Here is a 20,077-nt window from a genome sequence, read left to right on the forward strand (position 1 = left end):
GCCCCCCCCCCCCCTTCCACCAACCTATCCCCTATTTTTTTTGTTTTTCAAAAAATAAAAAAATATTTACCGCTCCCGCGGGCACCCCCACTTTCCACCAACCTACCCCTATATTTTTTTTTATTTACCAAAAACAAAATTTTTTTGTTTTTCCTACAAAAAAAAATTACTCCGTTCCCCACCTTCCACTAATCGACTCCTAAATTTTGTTTGTTTTTCGATAAAAAAAATTATTTCATTTCTCATTTATGTGGGCTGAATATGGATTCTCATATTTATCCATTTTGTCCATATTTGTATGAGCTTAAATAGGTTAAAGACCATATTAACCTATTTAAGAAAATAAAAGAAAATATGAGTAATTCATCTAATTTAATATGGACAAGATGATATCATTTCACTTATATGGGCTAAAATTGTCATCATTACAAATAACTATATAAACAAATTGATTTATGGATAAAAAGACATGTACTCAAAAACTATCCAATCAAGTAGGTCTGTACATAGGTCAAGTCTGTTTGATTTTTCATTTAAAAAAATATACATCAATTATGTTGGTTTATTAAATCAAAAAATCAAATCAAATCATATAAAGTCGATTTTTTTTTGTTTCGATTTTAATCGATTTTTTTACAACTGTACGGTATTTGAAAAAACTATCAAATATTTTTTGCTTACCTGTGTGATAAACTAAAATAAAAAAATGTTAAGTGAATAGAAATTTCCTAAAAGAGTGAAAAAATCACATGAGTTCAAATTTTTTTTGGAAATATCAACGTTCATTATGTTAAATTAATAAGATTAAAGGCTAGAGACAAACTGAATACAAAAAATATTTACAAAGTAAATTGTTAACTTCAAATTTGAAACGCTATAACAATATAACTGTAACTTCGAATCTTAATACAAAATAAAATATTTACAATTTTTACAAGTCCTAAATATATAAAATTGAAAACTATAAACTAACTAAAAAAATATCAACAAACTAGATTATATATAAACAATATTTTTTTATCTATAAATAAAATTATATATATATATATATATATATATGTCGGTTTGATTTGGGTTCATTTTGACTTTTTTTATTTTAATACCAACCAAAACAAGAGTGCTCGATTTTTTTTCAACAACCAAATCAAATCACAAGTCAATTTTTTTTTTTACGATTTGGCTTGTTACACCCGTACAAGCAAGTATCAAAAACTATCCATGAAATCGTCTCTTGTATGATCTCATTGAAAAACTTAATCAATAGAAGACTTTGAACTTAACTTAGTACTACAGATCCACTTCCTACACTTAGAAATGGACCTTAATAGACATGATCAAGTAGGACATCAGCTAATCGAAGCTGATACACTTGCGACGAATGATTTATATCTTTAACGTAGAATCTCACAAGGTTTTAAAAGGTTCGAATATAATCTAATTAAAAATTACATACACCTGTTCGTAGTAAGATTAGTGCATGATGTAATTATGAAAAAATAATGAGTATATTGCTTTGTTAACTGACATACAAGATGTTATAAAGAGAAAACATTTTCATTTTACGTTATTATAACTTTTAAATATTTAATTTTATCGCGTTTTATAACATTTTCTAAAAATCAAAATTAAATCATACATCAAAAATAAAACACTCGAGACAATTTTAAAAATCTCTTATGTTTGTTACATATAGGAAAAAGAAAGTAATGTCACTCACTCACCCTCATGACCTAATTTTGTAGTTAATGGTTTTTGGTTAAAGATTTGATAAGCATGATGTCATTGTAGTATTAGCATAGCACGCGTAGAAGAAGTAATCAATTAGGGGATTGAATAAACTAATTTTGATTTGTTTACTTATCCGTTTAATTACGCAATGATGATTGACACACATCTATCTTACTTCTAATCTTATCGTACACACTAAGCCAAAAGAACCATACTTGAAAAGCAAAGTGGATTTTTGTTCTTTTGATTAGGACTCCCACTTCCTATATGAGCCATTTCTTTTATTATACCGTTTCTTATTTTATTTTATATGAGTTAGTTTGATTCGACATAAAAATTTAAAATGAATAAAAATATTTTTGAACTTGTTTGAGATAAGTGATACTCCTTGTGTTTAAAAAAATGACTATTTTTTTAATCTGTTTAAAAAAGAATGATTCATTTTTTTTGCAACACTTTAATTTAAATTTTCTATGTGACATATTTAAGACCACAAGATTAAAGAACATTTTGATATATTTGATATAACTTTAATTTAGAACCACAAAATTAACAAGTCTTTTTTTTTAAATTCCGTTCCAAGTCAAACTAGGTCATCATTTTTAAAACGAATAAAATAGATATTTGTGTTGTTATAAATCATTTTATTAAAAGTAAAATAAATATTTAATATTAAATTGGTACTTGCTATATAAACATGTCATTCTTGTTTGAGGTAACTAAAAAGAAAAATAAATCAAATTTAGAGAAAAATGTACAAAACACTTTTTTCATTAAAAACTCGTATAGGACCCTTTTGTAAAGCTTTCAAATATCGTACTTACTTTTTAATGGGAGTTATTTTATAATTGGTTTTAAGTTGTGAAAAGTTGATTTTTACTATTTTTTCAAGTTATTTTCTTTCACTTATAAAACTTCTCTACACTAATAACAACAACAGAGATTCTAGAAAAAATATAATGTATACATATTTCATCTTTTATCTAAAAATAGAGATATTATTATGGATAAAAGTATATGAAATAGTATAAAAATAGGATAACTAATAGTAACAAGACAATGATTATAATTGAATCATGTGATGACCAAAAATATAAGATAATAAGTAATAAAAATCAAAGAACTAGAAATTACGAGTGCTAGTACTTACTACTAATATGAACAGATGATAAGACAACACACGACGACCTTTTAACTTTCTATCCTAATTTGTGTCATCTCTAATCTTTCTACATAAGAATCCTAAGCATCTATTTTCAGCCCTCATCAACACACGTCTATTTATTAACTTTCCGTCCTAATTTGTATTCTTCACAATCTCCTATGTAATGTTATACACATTCATTTTTATTACTTTCTCGTTCTACCTCTATCTATGTAAAATCATCTATAGCCAATCACTTACACATTCTAGGACATCAAAACGTATCACTTTCAAAATTATCTCGATCTTAACTCCCGCGTCGAAGCCACTTTCATCTTGTTCCAAATGTACCTATTTTAATCCTATCTTAACTATTACTTTGCATTTAGTCACAAAACTTGTATGTTTTTGATCAAATTATATAAACATAAGCTTTCTTTTCAATGTTCAAAGAAAAGCTGATATGATAAAGTGAAAAAGAAATAGAGCAGAGAGAGACGTTAGTGGAAGAAGAACTGAAAGAGAAAGGCGGGCGACCTTTGCTGACCCTTCAAGTCTCTCCCTCCCTGCATGTCCCCCCTTTCCATTTTTGAACTGTTTTACACTTTACGCTTCTCTCTCTCTCTCCCAATTCCACCGTTCCGGTACCGGAAATTCAACAGACTTCCCTAATATTTCTCTATCACAAATTTTAAAACAGACCCACAAACACTGCAGCTTACTAGCTTTAGTTTTATGTCTTTAACTTTTGTTCTCAAGATTCTTGCTTCACACTTATTATTCAACTGTTTCATACTTGGGTTTTTCTAAAGACTTCATTTTTAGCTTAAAAATAAACTTTTTTTTTTGGGTTTTGCGTATGAAGTTTTAAGAAGAAGATTATGCTGTATTAGGGCTTGATTAGAGGTAAGGTTTTTAGGAATGGAGTCGAAGATTTGCATGAATGGACTGTGTGGGACAGCTTCTTCAATTGAGTGGAAAAAAGGGTGGCCTTTGCGATCTGGTGAATTTGCCACCCTCTGTGATAAGTGCGGGTAATTCAATTCAGATCTCACTCTCTCTTTATACTTAATTTATATATGTTTGTAAATTCAGTTTTGTTGTTCTTTTTTGTTTGTAGAAACTGGTTTGCCTAGTACTCAACTCTGTTTGATCATTTTATATGATAACATTACCATTTAGAATGTCAAACAGTGATTTTCATTGTGAAAATGTTGTGACTTATATACTCTTTGTGTAGGTTTTGAATTTGTTTATTTTATTCGAGAAAAGAGTAAGGAACCAATGTCCTACTAATTGAGATGGTTTGAAATTTGTCTATTGAGCTGATTGTTCTTTTTTGAAACGGAAGGAGTATCTACAATCTGAACAGTTTCTGTGTTTATGTTAAGGTTACTGTGTTGGTGAATACTGTAGCAGCTCAGAGAATTATCCTTTTTGTTTTGCTGAAAGATATTTGCTAAATCATGTTCTTTAATTCGACTAAACAATTACTTTACCTTTTCAAATTAGAGATTGCATATTCAATTTGAGAGAATTAATTCTATTGGGATAATATGTTCCTAGTCCAGTTCATGCACCCTAGTAATGGTTGCTCAAACTGACTCTAGTTCTGGAAAGATTAAAGATCCTGCAAGATCAAAATGTGGGAAAGATAATCCTTCTTTTTTCTGTTTCACTTGTTGTCTTTTAGGAAGTCAGTGCAGATTAACCTGCTTACGTTCTCCTAAGGATTTGCATTATCTGTGGTTCTTGCTGTGTCATAGTGAGGTTTTTCTGGATGAGATCAGGAGCATGGGCTTGTGATCTAAGTGAGGCCGTTGAAGCGAGCCAGAATTTTTAATAAGGTGGTTCAGAATCTGAAGAAATAAACACATGAAGTAGCCGAAGGGGGTTCGACATCTATCGTATATACCTAAAAATTTATTTTAACCATGTAACAATAATATAATTTTCCGCCGAAGGGGGTTCGGATGAATCCCTAGTGATATGGTGGCTCCGCCCCTGCGTAGAAGTGATGGCTTAACTTTTTTTTTCTTTCCAGAATTGTCTATTTGGTTCCATGTTAAGTTACTGTGGAGCCACTTTGTCTTTTTTTGCTCTTTTTGGCCTTCATATGAAATAGAGATTGCATGCAGTGATTTCACTTACAGTAAATAATACAGTGCTGATGGAATGAAACTATTTTATTATTAATATTTGTTATTTTTTCCCTTTTGTTTTGTTTTGTTTGTTTGTTTTACTTCTTCTGTTATTTTTCTGTTTGTCTTTTGTTTCTTGGTCAGGATAGATGACTGGTAGTTAAATTCATGATAAACTTGTATCTTTTGCAATCTACCACCTGCATTGCCGAGAGGAAAAACATTCACTTTAACTTTGGAATAAAATGTAGCTAACGACAGTTTCACCATAAACTGAAAACTGAAACTAATGCAGAGTCTTAGGGCATCCAGTTTGAGAAATTATATCCGGAGAAAGCTTCTAGTATAGACACATTTGAATAAAACTTATTGATGCCAATTGATGCCAAAGCAATTCCTGGTATAGTCAAAAAATAATTAAAAAGATTCAATGGCGATATAATGGAATATGGTAACCAATTAGAATTGAAGACCACGTAGTTGTAGAGTTGTATCACTGACTCAGGAGCCTGCCCGTCCATTAATGAGCAAGATTCTCTTCAGTATTGAGTGGCAAAATCACAAACCAGTGCCATTAGTGGGTTGAACCGAAACTTCTGAGCCCTTTTTTCTTAAAAAAGTTAAGATGGTTCGAGGACCAACTTGCGCTAGCATATGTTAACTAATTCATCAGCACAGATATCACATAATTCTCGGTAATTCTGACCATCATGGCTTAGGCAGACTGCAGATGGGATGAATTGACCTAATGCACCTACTGGGGAGCAAGCTTTGATTCCTATGGTTTTCAGTCTAACTCTTCGACTATAGTGTGCACTCTTTTCTTGCCCAATTCATGCAGGCAGTGGGTTACTATAGTTTCATGACTTATTTTATACATTCTATTCTTGTTAATATGAGATCAGTTTTTCTTCCCAAATGTCAACTCGCTTAGAGTAGATGACCATCATTTAGCAATCTGTGGATGCCTTTCTCTGAGTGTACTGATTTTATCTCAAAGGCAATGGTAGATTATCTCTTACGCCTAAAAGGTCTATTGACCAAGTTCTCTTTGCTTGAATGGTGGAGAGTATAGATTTAACAAAATAGTCCTTCATGCTGATGAAGCCAGAATCATACTAACTAAATACTTAGAAATAAGTATGTTGAAGTAATTGAATTTGGAAACTTGGAGGAATAAAAGAATTTACCTTAAGTTTTAATACAAAATTCTGGCAAGCACGAGTACTGTCAAATTGGTGAAAGGGTAGATTTCTCAACATTATACTTAGAAATATTGGTGTCTGCTAAAAATGGGATGAATTTAAACACGTATTAATTGCCTCAAGTTAGGTGTAGGACTTCTCATCAGTTATTTTTATGAAGCGCTAAAATATCTCGTAAAATGAAATATATATATTGGTCTACAATTTTTTTTTTTTGAGGATGGTAACACTAATCTATATATTCACAGGTAGACTACATCCAAAATATGTAGTCCCCTTCAAAAGGTATTACAGTCTAGTCATATTGCCGTCTATCACCTCTACTACTTACAAATAATCTAAAACATCCCAGATATCTTCTGCTTGGTCTACAATTTGTCATGTGAAGTTTGTATTTACCATCTTGTGAGTTGTGACCTAACTTCACTCAGATTTTCCTGAGAATTAGATCACTAACTCTCGATGTCATAACATGGGATTTGGATTTACTCCAGGAATGCTTATGAACAACTACTCTTCTGTGATTTATTCCACTCGGAGGACACTGGTTGGAGGGAGTGCATTTCATGTGGCAAGGTTAGCTCCAGAATAGTATTTCTGTCCATAGTACAATCTAATTCTCTGCAGAGCCACTTACCTTTTAAACTAATTTTGGTATTCACAGCGTCTTCATTGCGGATGTATTGCTTCTAGCTCTTTGCTAGAGCTGCTCGATAGCGGGGGCATTAATTGTATCAGCTGTGTGAGGAGCTGTCAGCAACATGCTGTGAGATAAATTTTATGCATTCATGTGAACTTTTGTACTGTGACACACAAATGAATTGTAATTACTGAAGTTGGCTTGCTAGCTCTCCTTGGATTGTAATTTTACTATTTAAGTAGTAGTCCATAAAACATTTGAATAACATAGTAAACTCTAACAACTCGTGGACATTGATCCTATTGATTTTATCCAAAAAAAAATCACATCTAAGGAAAAAACCCAGCAAATTGCACTTGTGCTTGCCATCTGTTTATCGGTTCTATTTCCTGATTGTTCTCTAACATTGTTCTGGAGTAGGATGCCCTATTTTTATTTGTAATGTAGTTAAGCAAGTCTAGTTTTTCATAAGCAAGTATTTTTTTCATTGGAAGTGACAGATTGAAGTTGCTAGACTTGACATTGTTTCTTAGGGGTTTCGCTATTAGAAATTTAGGAACTATAATTGCATCCTGCATCATGTTCTTCCATTTTCCTGCAGACCCCAAATCATGAGAAGCCCAAAGCTTTTGGAACTTCTATCTCAAACAGTGTTGGTGAAACAGCTTCCACTTCTCTGGGCAGTCAGATAAATGGTTCAGAACCAAATAAAAGAGATGGTTCTGACAGTATTGATCCAGCACTTCTGCTCCTACACCAGAATGACAACACCAATAGTCCTATAGGCCAAATAAAAATGGAAGAAACCTTCCATCCTGCTGGAGAATCTGGAAGCACTTTTTCATCAAATTTGTGTCAGGCTTCGGCGGAGTCCTCTAAAAATGCCAAACTGGATTCATATAACGGATACAAAGGAGTTGTAGAGATTCATGGATCAACGGTGCAAACAAATTTAAGCATAGCTCTGTCTGCACCTTCACCGAACTCAAAGCTCTTTCCTACTACATTGGATGAGGGGGACCTGAACAAGACAATTTCTTCCTTGCAGCAAGGGTCTAGATCTCGAAATCTATTGCCCAAACCCCCAAAATCTGCCTCTGCTTTGGGACCGGAGATGAATGCTGGCATAATTTCACAGATTCGTGTTGCCAGACCACCTGTTGAAGGTCGGATTAAGAATCAGCTGCTTCCACGCTATTGGCCAAGGATAACAGACCAGGAGTTGCAGCAAATATCTGGAGAGTATCCATCATAAGTTCTTAAATTAGATTTATTGTTGTTGACCTATTTCATACATGATTTCCTTGACAATGTCTTTTCAAGCTCAAATTCCACCATCATACCATTATTTGAGAAGGTCCTGAGTGCAAGTGATGCAGGTCGAATTGGCCGTTTGGTGCTTCCTAAAGCGTGTGCTGAAGTATGTTTCCAACTTCCACATTTGTTTCATCCTCTTCATTTTTACACATTCTTCTCTACTGACTTGTTTGCCCACCAAATCCTTTGTCCTCGTGGTGGCACCAGCAATTTCATTAAATTTAACTATTTTCATTGTTCAGGCATATTTCCCACCAATTTCTCAACCAGAAGGCCTTCCTCTGCGGATTCAAGATGTGAAGGGCAAAGAATGGGTATTCCAGTTCAGATTTTGGCCAAACAACAACAGCAGGATGTATGTTCTCGAGGGTGTGACCCCTTGCATACAATCTATGCAATTACAAGCCGGAGATACAGGTAACGAAGTTTCATTCTTTTGTAGTGAGCCATAAAGCCTGTCATATTTGGATTACCTTGTTAACATTAAGCAGTAATCATTTTCCTAGACTTGATAAGATTGTTTTTATTCATGAGATGAAATCTCCTGTTCATGACATTCTATGATTAAGACATTTTAGTTCTTTTACACGTAGGGGTAGCAAATGGGTTGAGTCAATAAATAGGTCATTACCCAAGTCCCAACCTGCCCAATATTAACTTGGACTAAGATGGGCTAAATAGTGGGTCATAAGCCCCCCTCTCCCTCCCCAAAATTAAATAAACGAACTTGACCCATCCTGTTTTCTTTCCAATAAATAAGTTTACGTTCTAGTAAGATACAGTTTCTGTAGTAAGTTCCGTTATTCTGACATGTTTGATATTTTTGCTTACATTCTTAACCTTGAATTAAATCTTTCTCCATTCCTGTGGGTTATGGTAGACATCTATAAGGTTATGTTTGGGCAGCTTGTCTAAGACAGGCTTAGTTGGACATAGCTCAAATTAGTTCATCAGTGAAATATCTGCGTCCAGAGTCAAAATAAGTAAGAAAATTTGTCAAAAATTCTGAAAGAGCAACAAAATTAATTATAGAACCAAAAGGGCAACATTCTGGCGAAGAATTTGACGACATTTAAATCAGGGCAGCCGCGGCAAGGCGCAGCCGTCATGCGCCTTGCGGTGTTTTTATTTTAAAAAAATAAATTGTTCTGTTGATATAAATTGATTATTTTTTAAAAGTTATACTATTGGGCTTAATTTTAGGATATTCGTAAAACATTTTAATTATGAGCAACTTTCACATATAGCAAACATAAAAATCATATTTGTATGTTATAGCTATAGTTTGCATAATTACGCTCCATAGCAAACATAATTATATTTATTTCACTATACATATACAAAGATAGTAGTTGTATAATTCGCTATGCATATACAAAAGAAAGCAGTTGTATTATACATATACAAAAGATCAATTGTATAATTTGTGTTTGTATAAAGCTAGAAAGAAAGAAATACAAAAGAAAATTGGGCAGGGAAAGATTGTATTTGGATAATCATAAGTGTATAGGATGAAAATATATGCATTTGTATTTGTATATACAATTTTCTCTCGCTTTATACAAACACAAACACAATGTATACATTTGTGTTTGTATAAAGTGAGAGAGCCACAACCGATCCAAACAAACCAAATCAATATGATGATGTTTACACTTCTTACATGAAAGATAGAAGCACCAATTATCATACATCAATGAGTGCAAGAACTGCTACGGGGTGATTTAGGCGATAATGTTAAGACTATTCCGTTTTCCTTTGATCTACTGTTGAGTGGACTAAGACTGTATCTAGTCTATTTTGTTGTAAATTGAGATGAAATTGAATGACATCGCCGCATGTAACAAAATGAGAGCTCTACCTATTCTCTCATTACTAAATGAATAGCAATGGTATTTGTCCAATTGATTTTTCAACAAAAAAAAGCGAGGCGAGTGAATCAGCGAGATTCACTGGGAGAGAGGCGACTGGCAAAACAGTTTGCTACGGATTAGAATGAAATAAAACCGTGTTTATAGATTTTATTTTGAATGAAAAGTTTGCTATTTTATATGGTTTTCCCTTTAATTATAGATAGAGTTTAAATATATTATAAATAATAATAATAGTAATTATTATTAATAATAATAATAATAATAATATATTTAAACTCTAGCTATAATTAAAAGGTTTTACGAATATCCTAAAATTAAGCTCAATAGTATACTTTTAAAAAATAATCAATTTATATCAATTGAGCAAATTTTCTTTTTTTAAAAAACAAAACTGCCATGCTAAATTTCGTGCACCTTGCAAGGATGGTTGTGCCTTGCAATGCGCATGGAATTCCGCGCCTTGCGGCAGCTGCCCTGATTTAAACGTCGTCCAGTTATCAGTCAGAAAGTTGCCCTTTTGGTTTCGTAATTAATTTTGTTGCTCTTTTGGAATTTTTGACAATTTTTTTTTACCCTTTTGGCTCTGGACTCTGAAATATCTCATGCCCAACCTAATAAGTTTGGGCAGGTTTTAAATAATTGGGTCAATTTTGCAACCCCTAGTTCTTTGCTTTAACTCAACATTGAAGCAATGATGCTGGCAGGTCAATACTCATTACCCCTATTTGAGATAAAGGGGGTCAGGTTATAAATAGAATCTATGAAATTTGAATTTTTGACACTCTTCAAGTACATGCTTTTGCCCATCACTCTTTGTTAAAGCCAGTCAGCTATTCTGGAATTAGAATGAAAGTAATAGGGCCAATACTTCTTTCACTTTTCAAATTTAGATTTTATTAGCTATAAAACAACAATGAGTTCATTGTTAACTACTGTACCTTCCAAGTTGGTCTGACAGGATGATCCTCAATTATATTTACTTCTTGTAATAACCAACTATTTTCCAATTCATACACTATCAGAGGGAGGATGGTCATATTGAGTACTAATAGTATTAACATAGATAGTAAAGTTGCTCCTCTAGTATGGTTCCTAACAGGTTTGAATATAAAAACGTTATGCCAGGAAGCGAATAGAGTGAAGAAGCAAATAGCGTATGGAATTTTTTTCCCTATCTTCTTTATCTAATATGAAAGATTTAGTTTTTTTTAAGGTTTTTACTGAAAATGTCTGGTGTACTGGCTCAATGATTCAATATATTTACAAGAGTCCTTCAACTGCTAACAAAAATTATTTTTGTATTCTCAAATCAAGATAACAAAACAGAACATGAGTTTCACCTGTGTGTAGTCTTGCTGACTTCTGTGCTCATATTCTTGCATTGATCTTGCTCATGAGTCGGTCCAGCTCCTGATAAGCTGCACATGCTCAAGAAATGGATAGAAAGCTGGAGAAACACATGTTTTTCTCTAGTGAATGAATTCCAAAATTTTTGTGTTGTGAAGAGTCCAACATCGGCAATGGAAAGGGAATTTAGACTCTTTAAATGATCTTGGGCAATCCTCACCTCTTGAGCTAGCTTTTGGGGTTGAGTTAGGCGCAAGGTCCATTTCTTTAGTACCTGTCATTTTATGTTTTTGTTCCTTGTTTGTTTTTGTGCTCTCTTTCAGATTTAGGATTCTACTACTCATTTCTCATCCTATAAGAACATTTCATTGCAGTAACTTTCAGCCGCATGGATCCAGAAGGAAAGCTTTTAATGGGGTTTCGTAAAGCATCAACTGTTAAAATAACTCAGGTAACTATTCCACATAGGGTTTCATGTGAGTTCACTTTAGTGGCTTATGGGATATAATATTGATTATATTGCCTAAACAGGAAAATCGTCTGTCAGCCATACCCAAGAGTGTTTTCTCTGCTGAACCCACCTCCTTCTCAGCAATGCCTGAGAATCTACCTTTAATGAGTGGTTACTCTGGCCTTCTGCAGTCATTTAAAGGAAGCAGGGAGCCTTCTGTGAATTTGTCCTCTAAGCATTTCAATGGTGGTGATTTTAGCTGGTACTTAACTGAGAAGAACGGAGGCAGGAATGCAGATGGTGCCTTCTCCCCTTCAATGCCTGTTTCAGAGCGTAAAAGAAGTCGTAATATTGGGTCAAAAAGTAAGAGACTGCTCATTGATGCCCATGAGGCTTTGGAGTTGAAGCTTTCATGGGAGGAGTTACAGGATATGCTCCGACCACCACTGAGCGTCCAGCCAACTACTGTCACCATTGAGGACCAAGAATTTGAAGAATACGAAGTATGTTGCTTTGTCTCTGAAATAATTTGTGCTGCTCATGCTTTATGGTTGAACTAGATGAATTTGACATTATCTTAATACACGAGAATTGCTATTAAGATTTAATCAGTCCACTAAAAAACTCTGGCTTTGGTTTGTAACTTTGTTCTTCAAAATGCAGCAACCACCTGTTCTTGGAAAGAGGAGTATATTTACTGTCCGCTTATCTGGGTAAGAAAGAATATCTTATCAGAATGTATTCCACTACTCCAACGTGTTACTTAAAAAATTATGAGAAAGGACATCAGCAATAAAAGACCGTCATAAGTTACCTTTTCTGAATATTTTTCACTAACAAGGAATCCAGGGCCTATGTTGCTTAGACTCCAAAAACAGCTGCCACAACTGTGTCGAATCCTCCAAAAAGCTTAACTTTTGGACGATCTGTACGCACCCGGCGACCTTGTTATATGGCTGATAGGAAACAATTTTATGTTAATAACTGGTTTGGTCAGCATGAAACCGTGAAGAATGTCACTAAAATTTGTAAATTCTAACTCATTCTGCAGCTACAACATGAGCTTTCCACTTTCCCAAAAGTTTGGTCCTAAGACAGCTCTCTGTACAGTGGCTGTTTCCTCCGAGAGACTCCTTTCTTCTGTCATATTCCAACTATGTCTTTTCTTTTATTTAGACGTTAATTTTGGAAGCTGATAGTTCTAGTGTTGATGTCTCTTCCCTTGGCATTCTTTGACCTGTTTATTTCTCCAATGATTAAGAACACAGAAAAGAGAGAGTAGATGACAATATAATGGGAAGGTATTGGAGCGGGTATAGACACAGAGGCACCGAATAGGATGACATCACCAATTCACCATTGAAGTTTGAACTATAGACTGTGATTTGTTCCACATATTCAACTACAACAAATACTCTTAAAAACATATATTTTCTTTTCTAAAGATTCTTTTTCATGTCCATCATTGACATTTGATATTCCCTATACTGTTCAAATTGGAAGTTTTACTGGTTTATCTCTGATCCCAGGGAGCAGGAGCAGTGGGCTCAATGTGATAATTGCTTTAAGTGGCGAAAGTTGCCAGCTGACTATCTTCTACCTCCTCAGTGGACATGTCAGGACAACATTTCAGACCATAGCAGGTCAGGACTCCGCAATTCAAGGAAGCACTTATGCGACTTAAAATTACACTAATTATGCTCATGTTCTCAGGTCCTCTTGTTCTGTCCCAGACGATTTAACACCCAGAGAGCTTGAAACTCTTCTCAAAATGGACAAGGGTGAAGTAACTTGTTGCTTTAGTTTTAGTGTATATTTCGGTCATGCACCAGCTGGTTCTTATATGATAACGTCCTAAAATTCACGAATTCTTGATTAATATACTTATGTAATGCATTCATCATTTGTAAGCCTGTAGTTGTGCTAAACTAAATGTCATTTACCGGTCACATAATTAACATGTAGCCAGTTGTGCACATATGATATGAAAATATTGGATGAATTACCTCCCATCCGTTCTAGCTACAATGTTGCATACCTGACAGTCATTCCACTTGCAGTCATTTTAACTGTATGCTTGGTTTGGTTGGGGACACTTATTTAGTTTTACAAAAAACTATGGTTCTTAATTTTGTTGGCGTTGTTGTACAGATTTCAAGAAACAAAGAAGTGCATCAGGCCTAAGGATAACACAGGCCCATGATTCTTCTGATTTAGATTCTCAAGCAAATGGGATAAGCATTGCTGGTGACCCAAGAGAGCCTGGTCCCGCATCAGTTGCAACAACAACTAAACACCCAAGGCATCGACCTGGATGTTCTTGCATTGTGTGCATCCAGCCTCCCAGTGGGAAGGGCAAACATAATCCAACATGTACTTGCAATGTCTGCATGACAGTGAAACGTCGTTTCAAGACACTTATGATGCGCAAAAAGAAGCGTCAATCAGAACGTGAAGCAGAACTTGGCCAGATGAATCAACTTATGTGGAGTTCCAGGGAAGAGACTGAAGTGGACAGCTTCTCTAGACAAGTAAAACCAGAAGTTGATCCTTCAGACAAAGAAAGATCTGGAAGCGAGACACTGGCGAGGGGCCATAGCAGCAATCAATTGCAGAAGCTTCCTGAAATAAGTAAGTCGCAATTAGACTTAAACTGTCACCCAAATCGTGAAGATACAGGTTCATCTCATATTAGCATGATGTCTCTTCTTCAGCAAGCATGTCTGCCGCTAGAGACATATCTGAGGCAGAATGGTCTAACAAGCTTAGTTTCTGAGCAACAAGGGAGCTCAGGGTCCCAAGGGTTGCCTCAAGACACCAGAGAGAGTGACCTACGCGTCCAAGAGGATCTGTGCCTTGCTTCTACTGCTCAAGAGCAAGAGATGGATGTCCCCAAGGAAAACTCTGAACCAGATCAAAGTGGAAAAGACCAATGATGAAACATGAAATCCTTTTGCTTGCTATTGCTCCTTTCTATTCTTTTTCTTGATGGACCAACAATACAGGAGATTTCCACTACCTTGTTGATATCTTGTAGTTATTAGGAGTATGTCGAGCAATTGGATGTTAAAAATATTTGTGTTTATAGGTTGTACTATGTGTGTCCTGCAAAATATATTTAGATGATTTCCCTCATGAGCTACAACTTTTAAAGGTCATATAATTTCCAATAGCCCATGATGTATTTGCTTGATATCTTTTGTTGGATCAAACACTTATTATGGACAAAGGAGTTGAAAAGAAAGTCACTAATATGTATATGAAAAATTGAAATTGTTTCAACAAATTATTTGCTCTTGAAGAAATTTAAAGGCAACCCCACCCCCTCAATTGGTTTAGTAGCTTTTTTGTTAAAAAAATTCTAGTTTTATGTATTTTTGCCAAGTGATCCATAGATTTGATGAAAGTGTAGCTGCTGATATGAAAAGTAGGAAAAATAATCTGCACCTGGAAGATAGCAGCCAGCTGAGAATGAACATTTGACAACTTAATCGGCTACATCAATTGCTAAGATTACTTTACACTATTGCTTAAACAAGCTTGAAATGTCTGAAAAACAGTATGAATCAAGTGCAGGCAGCTTGTACTAATGCAAATATATGTGAGATTTTGTAGCTGACATTTTCCAACCTTACATTTCATTCACCATTAGATTACAAAACTTTCCAGGTAACATGGAATACTGAAATTTACTTCTCTATCAAAGAGTAAGGTTGCATCACCCTCACTACTGAAACCATATTTCTCACCAAGCCAAGTTCCCAAATACAACATTTCTTAATAAACTAAAAAAAGAATACTTGTACACATATACATCATTACACAATAGAATTTTCTTTCTTCTTTATCTTCCCTTCCCTTTCTCTTTTTATTGCTTTCCAGCAATCTGGGGATTGTTTTTTTCATCTCGGAAGGGGCTGGAGGTTGACGAATAACATATTAAACAAAATCTACATCTCCCCACACATCTTGATTTCACAGAACACTAATCAAACCAAAGGACAAACCTTATCTACAAAATGTTATTTCCCACATCTTCTTCCTTGAGGAATGGGAAGGTGGAAAACCACATCTTTATCCTTCATATCTTTTCATGTAATCACTTGTCAAAAGAGAGGGCTAGAAGTAAACCAATTAAAGAATAAACAATCAAAATCCTTCAACACTGGACCTGCGAAAAGATGAAGTTGATGACCTTCGGCTTTCCAGTCTATCAAGGTCCTCCAAAGAGAAAGAGTAGGAACATGTTAATGAAGGACGAGCCGAGGGTTGAGTAGCAACCTTTGAGGGAGAAGCCGATGTTCGGGTGAGTGGTAAGGAAGGGGAGAAACTCAACCTTGGCACAGGAGTGATGATGCCATTCATGCTTGGAGACTTTGACATGTGTTTACCACCAACAACCGCTGGTTCTTGCAGAGGAAACCGTGAAGGGCACTTCATCACTTGTACGGTTTTGAGTTGGTCCAAGATAGTTCTCATGGTGGGTCTTTCAGATGGATCCTTTTGCAGGCATCTTTGGGCAATATCAGCCACTGTACGGGCTGCTTTTGCGGGAAACCGTCCTTTAAGCTGAGGATCCATGATAAGCGATAATCTACCATCATCAGCAAGGAAAGGCCTAGTCCACTTGACTAGATTCCTCTCTTCCTTTGAATACCGACCATCAAGATTCTTCCGGCCAGTGAGCAGTTCTAAAAGAACAATCCCGAAACTCCAAACATTGCTCTTAGGAGTTATCAACCCTCTCTCTAGTGTCTCCTGTGAGAGATTCGCCAGGGCCTGAACAAATGGGCTTACTTTATTAATTAAAATCTCCCAAGAAGTTAGAAAGTGCAAACAATGGAACCACAACTCATAATTAGACTCTAGAGTAATTAGAAAGCAAAATGCTTCTCAACAAATAGTAATCTATGATGCATAGACATCTCTTCTCTTAAGAGCCACATCCTCTGATATTATGGGTCGCAATGTCTATCACGACATGCTCCAAAATTAAGGTTCTATTCACATACATCTTAACTACATGCCAGACAGAGCTTGCTGATGATCAACTATACAATACAGCCATCTCGCCTAGTCCTCCCAAAACATGGGGTGAATATTTGAATTTTTAGACCAACATTTCTCAGAGATAAAATAAATTCTGTGTGCGCAACAGTAAATAAGAGAACTTACGATTGAATTGCAAGATATCTCTGTCTCTTGTATATTCGTAATGCATCCATACCCCGAGAGCTTTGCACTAAAATCCTTGTCGATTTGTATATTTCCAGTTGAAAATTCTTGGAACATTGCCTGTTGGTGGAGATAAGAAATTCAGCAAAAATGACTATCATAGGCCAAGTTTCAACATGAAAAACTACAAATTTCCGTAATAGAATACAAAGATGACACCAAAAACTACAAGTTTGTGTGACGGGAAAAAGGCCACACAGCTCAGGCTACGTATAGCAGATAATAGTGTTGATACCTGAAAAGGTCCCTCCTCATGTAGAAATGTAAGACCTTGTGCAGCACATACGGCAATTTTGGTTCTCGCATTCCAATCTATAGAGGGGCCATCTGATCTTCCGAACAAAAGTCTGTCTAAGCTTCCATGAAAAAGCCTCTCAAAAACCAACATCCTGTGCTCAGAACCTTCGCGTGCATGAAAACCAATCAGTTTACAAAGTGAAGAATGTTGCAAAGAAGCCAGGGTGTTCACCTCGTTGACAAATTCCTTCAGACCCTGAAAAGGCCAAAAAGACGGTGAGATTGGTTTCTAAATATCATGGACTTGTTAAAACCTCATAAACCACAAAGTTGATGCAGGCTTGTCATGCAAATTCCTGATTGGACAATACCCATTCTTTTTATCACTGCAGAATAGAAAGGGTAACAAGTACAGAGAAACAGTGCAGCTAAAAGCCAAATATTAACCCTGCCAAGCGTAGACACCAAACTAGAATGGCATTACAATATTACCGCATCATCAGATATAGGACAGATAAGAGAAGGACTAATCAGCAGATGACACACAGCTGGATAATATAAAGTCAAAACATGCCAATGCAACTGAACATTACCTGTGAAGAAGGGTGAAGGCGAGTTATAGTGGCTTCAAGCTTCTTTGTACCAGAGGCATCATCCCCAAAAGAAGCTCTGTAGATGACAGAAGAGAGACCTTCTGACACACAACGTTCTGGAGAGAAATGGTGGCATGCAGCAGAAATTTCATCAAAAGCAAAGTTCCGAAGCGTTCCAGTAGAAGGCAATGTAGGAGGCAGCACAGGAGGCAGTGGCAATGGTCCAGAAGCATTGAGAGGGCTACTTGTATTCCCCACTTTGAAGCTTTTCGTAGTCCTGAGAGCAGCGGCACTCTGAGGTGCTGGAAGTGGTAGAGGCTGAGGAACTGATGACCTGTATTCCTTTATTGATCCAGCACGACTAGTCAGCTCTTCATGTTCCTCACATTCATTCGATGCTAGAGCATCTTGATCTGCTGTGTCTAGACTTGATGGGGCGGATAGAGTTCGTGCCCTACTCGTTGTTACTCCATTGTTTGACTGCACAGGTTTCACTCTTGTTCTAAAACTTGGTGGTGCTGACTGCAATGATCTTGTTTGTCTCTGGGGTTCAGGCAGTGCAGTAGGTGACTGCTCCTGAGGGTTCACACGTTTGATGTGAATGCTACGCTCGGATTTTTTCTTCTTACTCTTTGAAACCGTGAAACATCCCATTTTGATGTCTAAATAATCCGGCCTTATCAGGTTTATAATTGTCCTGCCAAATCAATAGTAAAACATAAACATATGACAACGTTCTGAAACACTTGACAACCTAAAGTATTGATTAACATGAGTTTATCAGGGAATCAAATTACTAACGTTTATATAAGATCACAAAGTAAAACCAATCTTTGGCGAAGTTGCAATCAAGAAATTATATTAACACTTGGCTCCACCAACCAAACTGGTTTGGGAACCTAAGATATTGAATGATCTCCTACTATTGCTTAAAACAGAGTTTGAATTACTCCGGTTCCACTTTCCAAATCAATAGCAATGCTGCCATCAACTTATATTCACTCTAAGTACATCAAATGATTAAAACTACAGCATTTCTACAAGAGATTCAGAAATCAATCAATCTTCATCAATAAAGAATGAGAAATCAATCATGTTTCTTGTCAGATAGGCTCAACTCAACTAGAGGATCAATGAAAACAATTCAAATGTCTTGGTACATTTCCATAAAAAAAAGAAGTGATGTCATCAATAATTGTCAATATATGCCTTCATAGTTCAATCAATTTATAAGTTCTTGAATTTTCAAAGCACAAAATACAATAAAGTTTCTCTAAATTGGACACTAACATCAAGAAAGGCAATTTTTCAAGAATCACTAATAAATGAATGTGGGACTGGTAAAACCAATCTAATCTAAGCTACCAACAACAATGGATTCCCTTAACAAGACCCCAAATCCAAAAATTTCACCTAAATTTCTAAAATTAACAAGAAAAAAGTAAGATCAAGAAAAGCTAAAAAACCAACCTGGGACACTTTTTTTGAGCTCAAAGTTTGGATCTTTACTGATTTCTTGGGATTTAAAAACAACCCAGATAATGAATTTTCAATCAATCTGTTGAATGAATGGGTAAATATTGGGTGAGGAAAGAAACCCTAACAAGAAGTTATAGAAATAGAAATGTGTAAAGGGAAAAAGATGAGACTTTTAAGAGTAAAAAGGCAAAAGAAAGTAGGAAAAAGAAGACTGGAGTTTGTTGGGGTGGGGTAAGGGGGTGGGGGGTGAGGAGGTGGTTTCATAGGAAAGAGGAGTGAAGAAATATTAGTCAAACTCAAACCAACAAAAATCCACACAATTATCATTAAAAATCTCAATTTTCTATTATTATATGCTTTTAGATTAAGAAAAATATACCATTGGTATCATCTACTTGTATCAATGCAAATCTCATACCTTATGACATTTTTGCCCTCACAAACTTATAAATGTGTTATTTAACTTGGTTTTAGTTACTCCCTGTCACGACCCAAAACCGGGGCCGCGACTGGCACCCACAATTTCCCTCCTATGTGAGCGAACCAACCAATCTAACCCTTATCATTTTAACATATATCAACAGAAAATAATGCGGAAGACTTAAACTCATTAAATAACACAAATCAACATCTATTAATTCCCCAAAATCTGGAAGTCATCATCACAAGAACATCTATCTCAAATT

At 35.4% G+C, this 20,077-nt stretch overlaps 2 protein-coding genes across 3 annotated transcripts; one reads left to right on the plus strand and one right to left on the minus strand.

The window, feature by feature from the left end:
- The first annotated feature begins 3,300 nt into the window (after positions 1 to 3,300).
- LOC107002373 (B3 domain-containing transcription repressor VAL2) lies at positions 3,301 to 15,040 on the plus strand. Of its 2 annotated transcripts, XM_015200363.2 has the most exons (13): positions 3,301 to 3,906; positions 6,713 to 6,794; positions 6,883 to 6,984; positions 7,460 to 8,100; positions 8,182 to 8,278; positions 8,418 to 8,592; positions 11,771 to 11,847; positions 11,928 to 12,350; positions 12,511 to 12,560; positions 13,377 to 13,490; positions 13,561 to 13,628; positions 13,999 to 14,478; positions 14,562 to 15,040. In XM_015200363.2, exons 1-13 carry the CDS (start codon positions 3,794 to 3,796, stop codon positions 14,621 to 14,623), a joined length of 2,484 nt encoding a protein of 827 aa, XP_015055849.1. In that variant the 5' UTR covers positions 3,301 to 3,793; the 3' UTR covers positions 14,624 to 15,040. The 2 variants fall into 2 exon arrangements, with proteins under 2 accessions (XP_015055849.1, XP_015055848.1); XM_015200362.2 differs by having other exon boundaries at positions 13,999 to 15,040.
- A 394-nt stretch (positions 15,041 to 15,434) lies between these two features.
- On the minus strand, positions 15,435 to 19,602 carry LOC107031856 (probable serine/threonine-protein kinase PBL18). Its single transcript, XM_015233344.2, has 5 exons — positions 19,383 to 19,602; positions 17,913 to 18,609; positions 17,318 to 17,575; positions 17,023 to 17,142; positions 15,435 to 16,626 (listed from the first exon to the last, which is right to left on the minus strand). The coding sequence occupies exons 2-5, from the start codon at positions 18,564 to 18,566 to the stop codon at positions 15,997 to 15,999; spliced, it is 1,662 nt and encodes a 553-aa protein (XP_015088830.1). The 5' UTR covers positions 18,567 to 18,609; positions 19,383 to 19,602; the 3' UTR covers positions 15,435 to 15,996.
- Positions 19,603 to 20,077: the final 475 nt, after the last annotated feature.

Source organism: Solanum pennellii, chromosome 10 (assembly GCF_001406875.1).
Source record: "Solanum pennellii chromosome 10, SPENNV200".
Classification (NCBI taxonomy): Eukaryota; Viridiplantae; Streptophyta; class Magnoliopsida; order Solanales; family Solanaceae; genus Solanum; species Solanum pennellii.

Excerpts from the sequence above, each read along its gene's own strand:
- LOC107002373 (XM_015200362.2), top strand. The coding sequence starts at position 3,794 with ATGGAGTCGAAGATTTGCATGAATGGACTGTGTGGGACAGCTTCTTCA. Across the intron at positions 11,848-11,927 it reads CAACTGTTAAAATAACTCAG|GAAAATCGTCTGTCAGCCAT; the intron begins GTAACTATTCCA and ends TTGCCTAAACAG. Across the intron at positions 13,629-13,998 it reads TCTTCTCAAAATGGACAAGG|ATTTCAAGAAACAAAGAAGT; the intron begins GTGAAGTAACTT and ends GTTGTTGTACAG.
- LOC107031856 (XM_015233344.2), bottom strand. The coding sequence starts at position 18,566 with ATGGGATGTTTCACGGTTTCAAAGAGTAAGAAGAAAAAATCCGAGCGT. Across the intron at positions 17,143-17,317 it reads ATGAGGAGGGACCTTTTCAG|GCAATGTTCCAAGAATTTTC; the intron begins GTATCAACACTA and ends CTCCACCAACAG. Across the intron at positions 16,627-17,022 it reads AGATATCTTGCAATTCAATC|GCCCTGGCGAATCTCTCACA; the intron begins GTAAGTTCTCTT and ends CCATTTGTTCAG.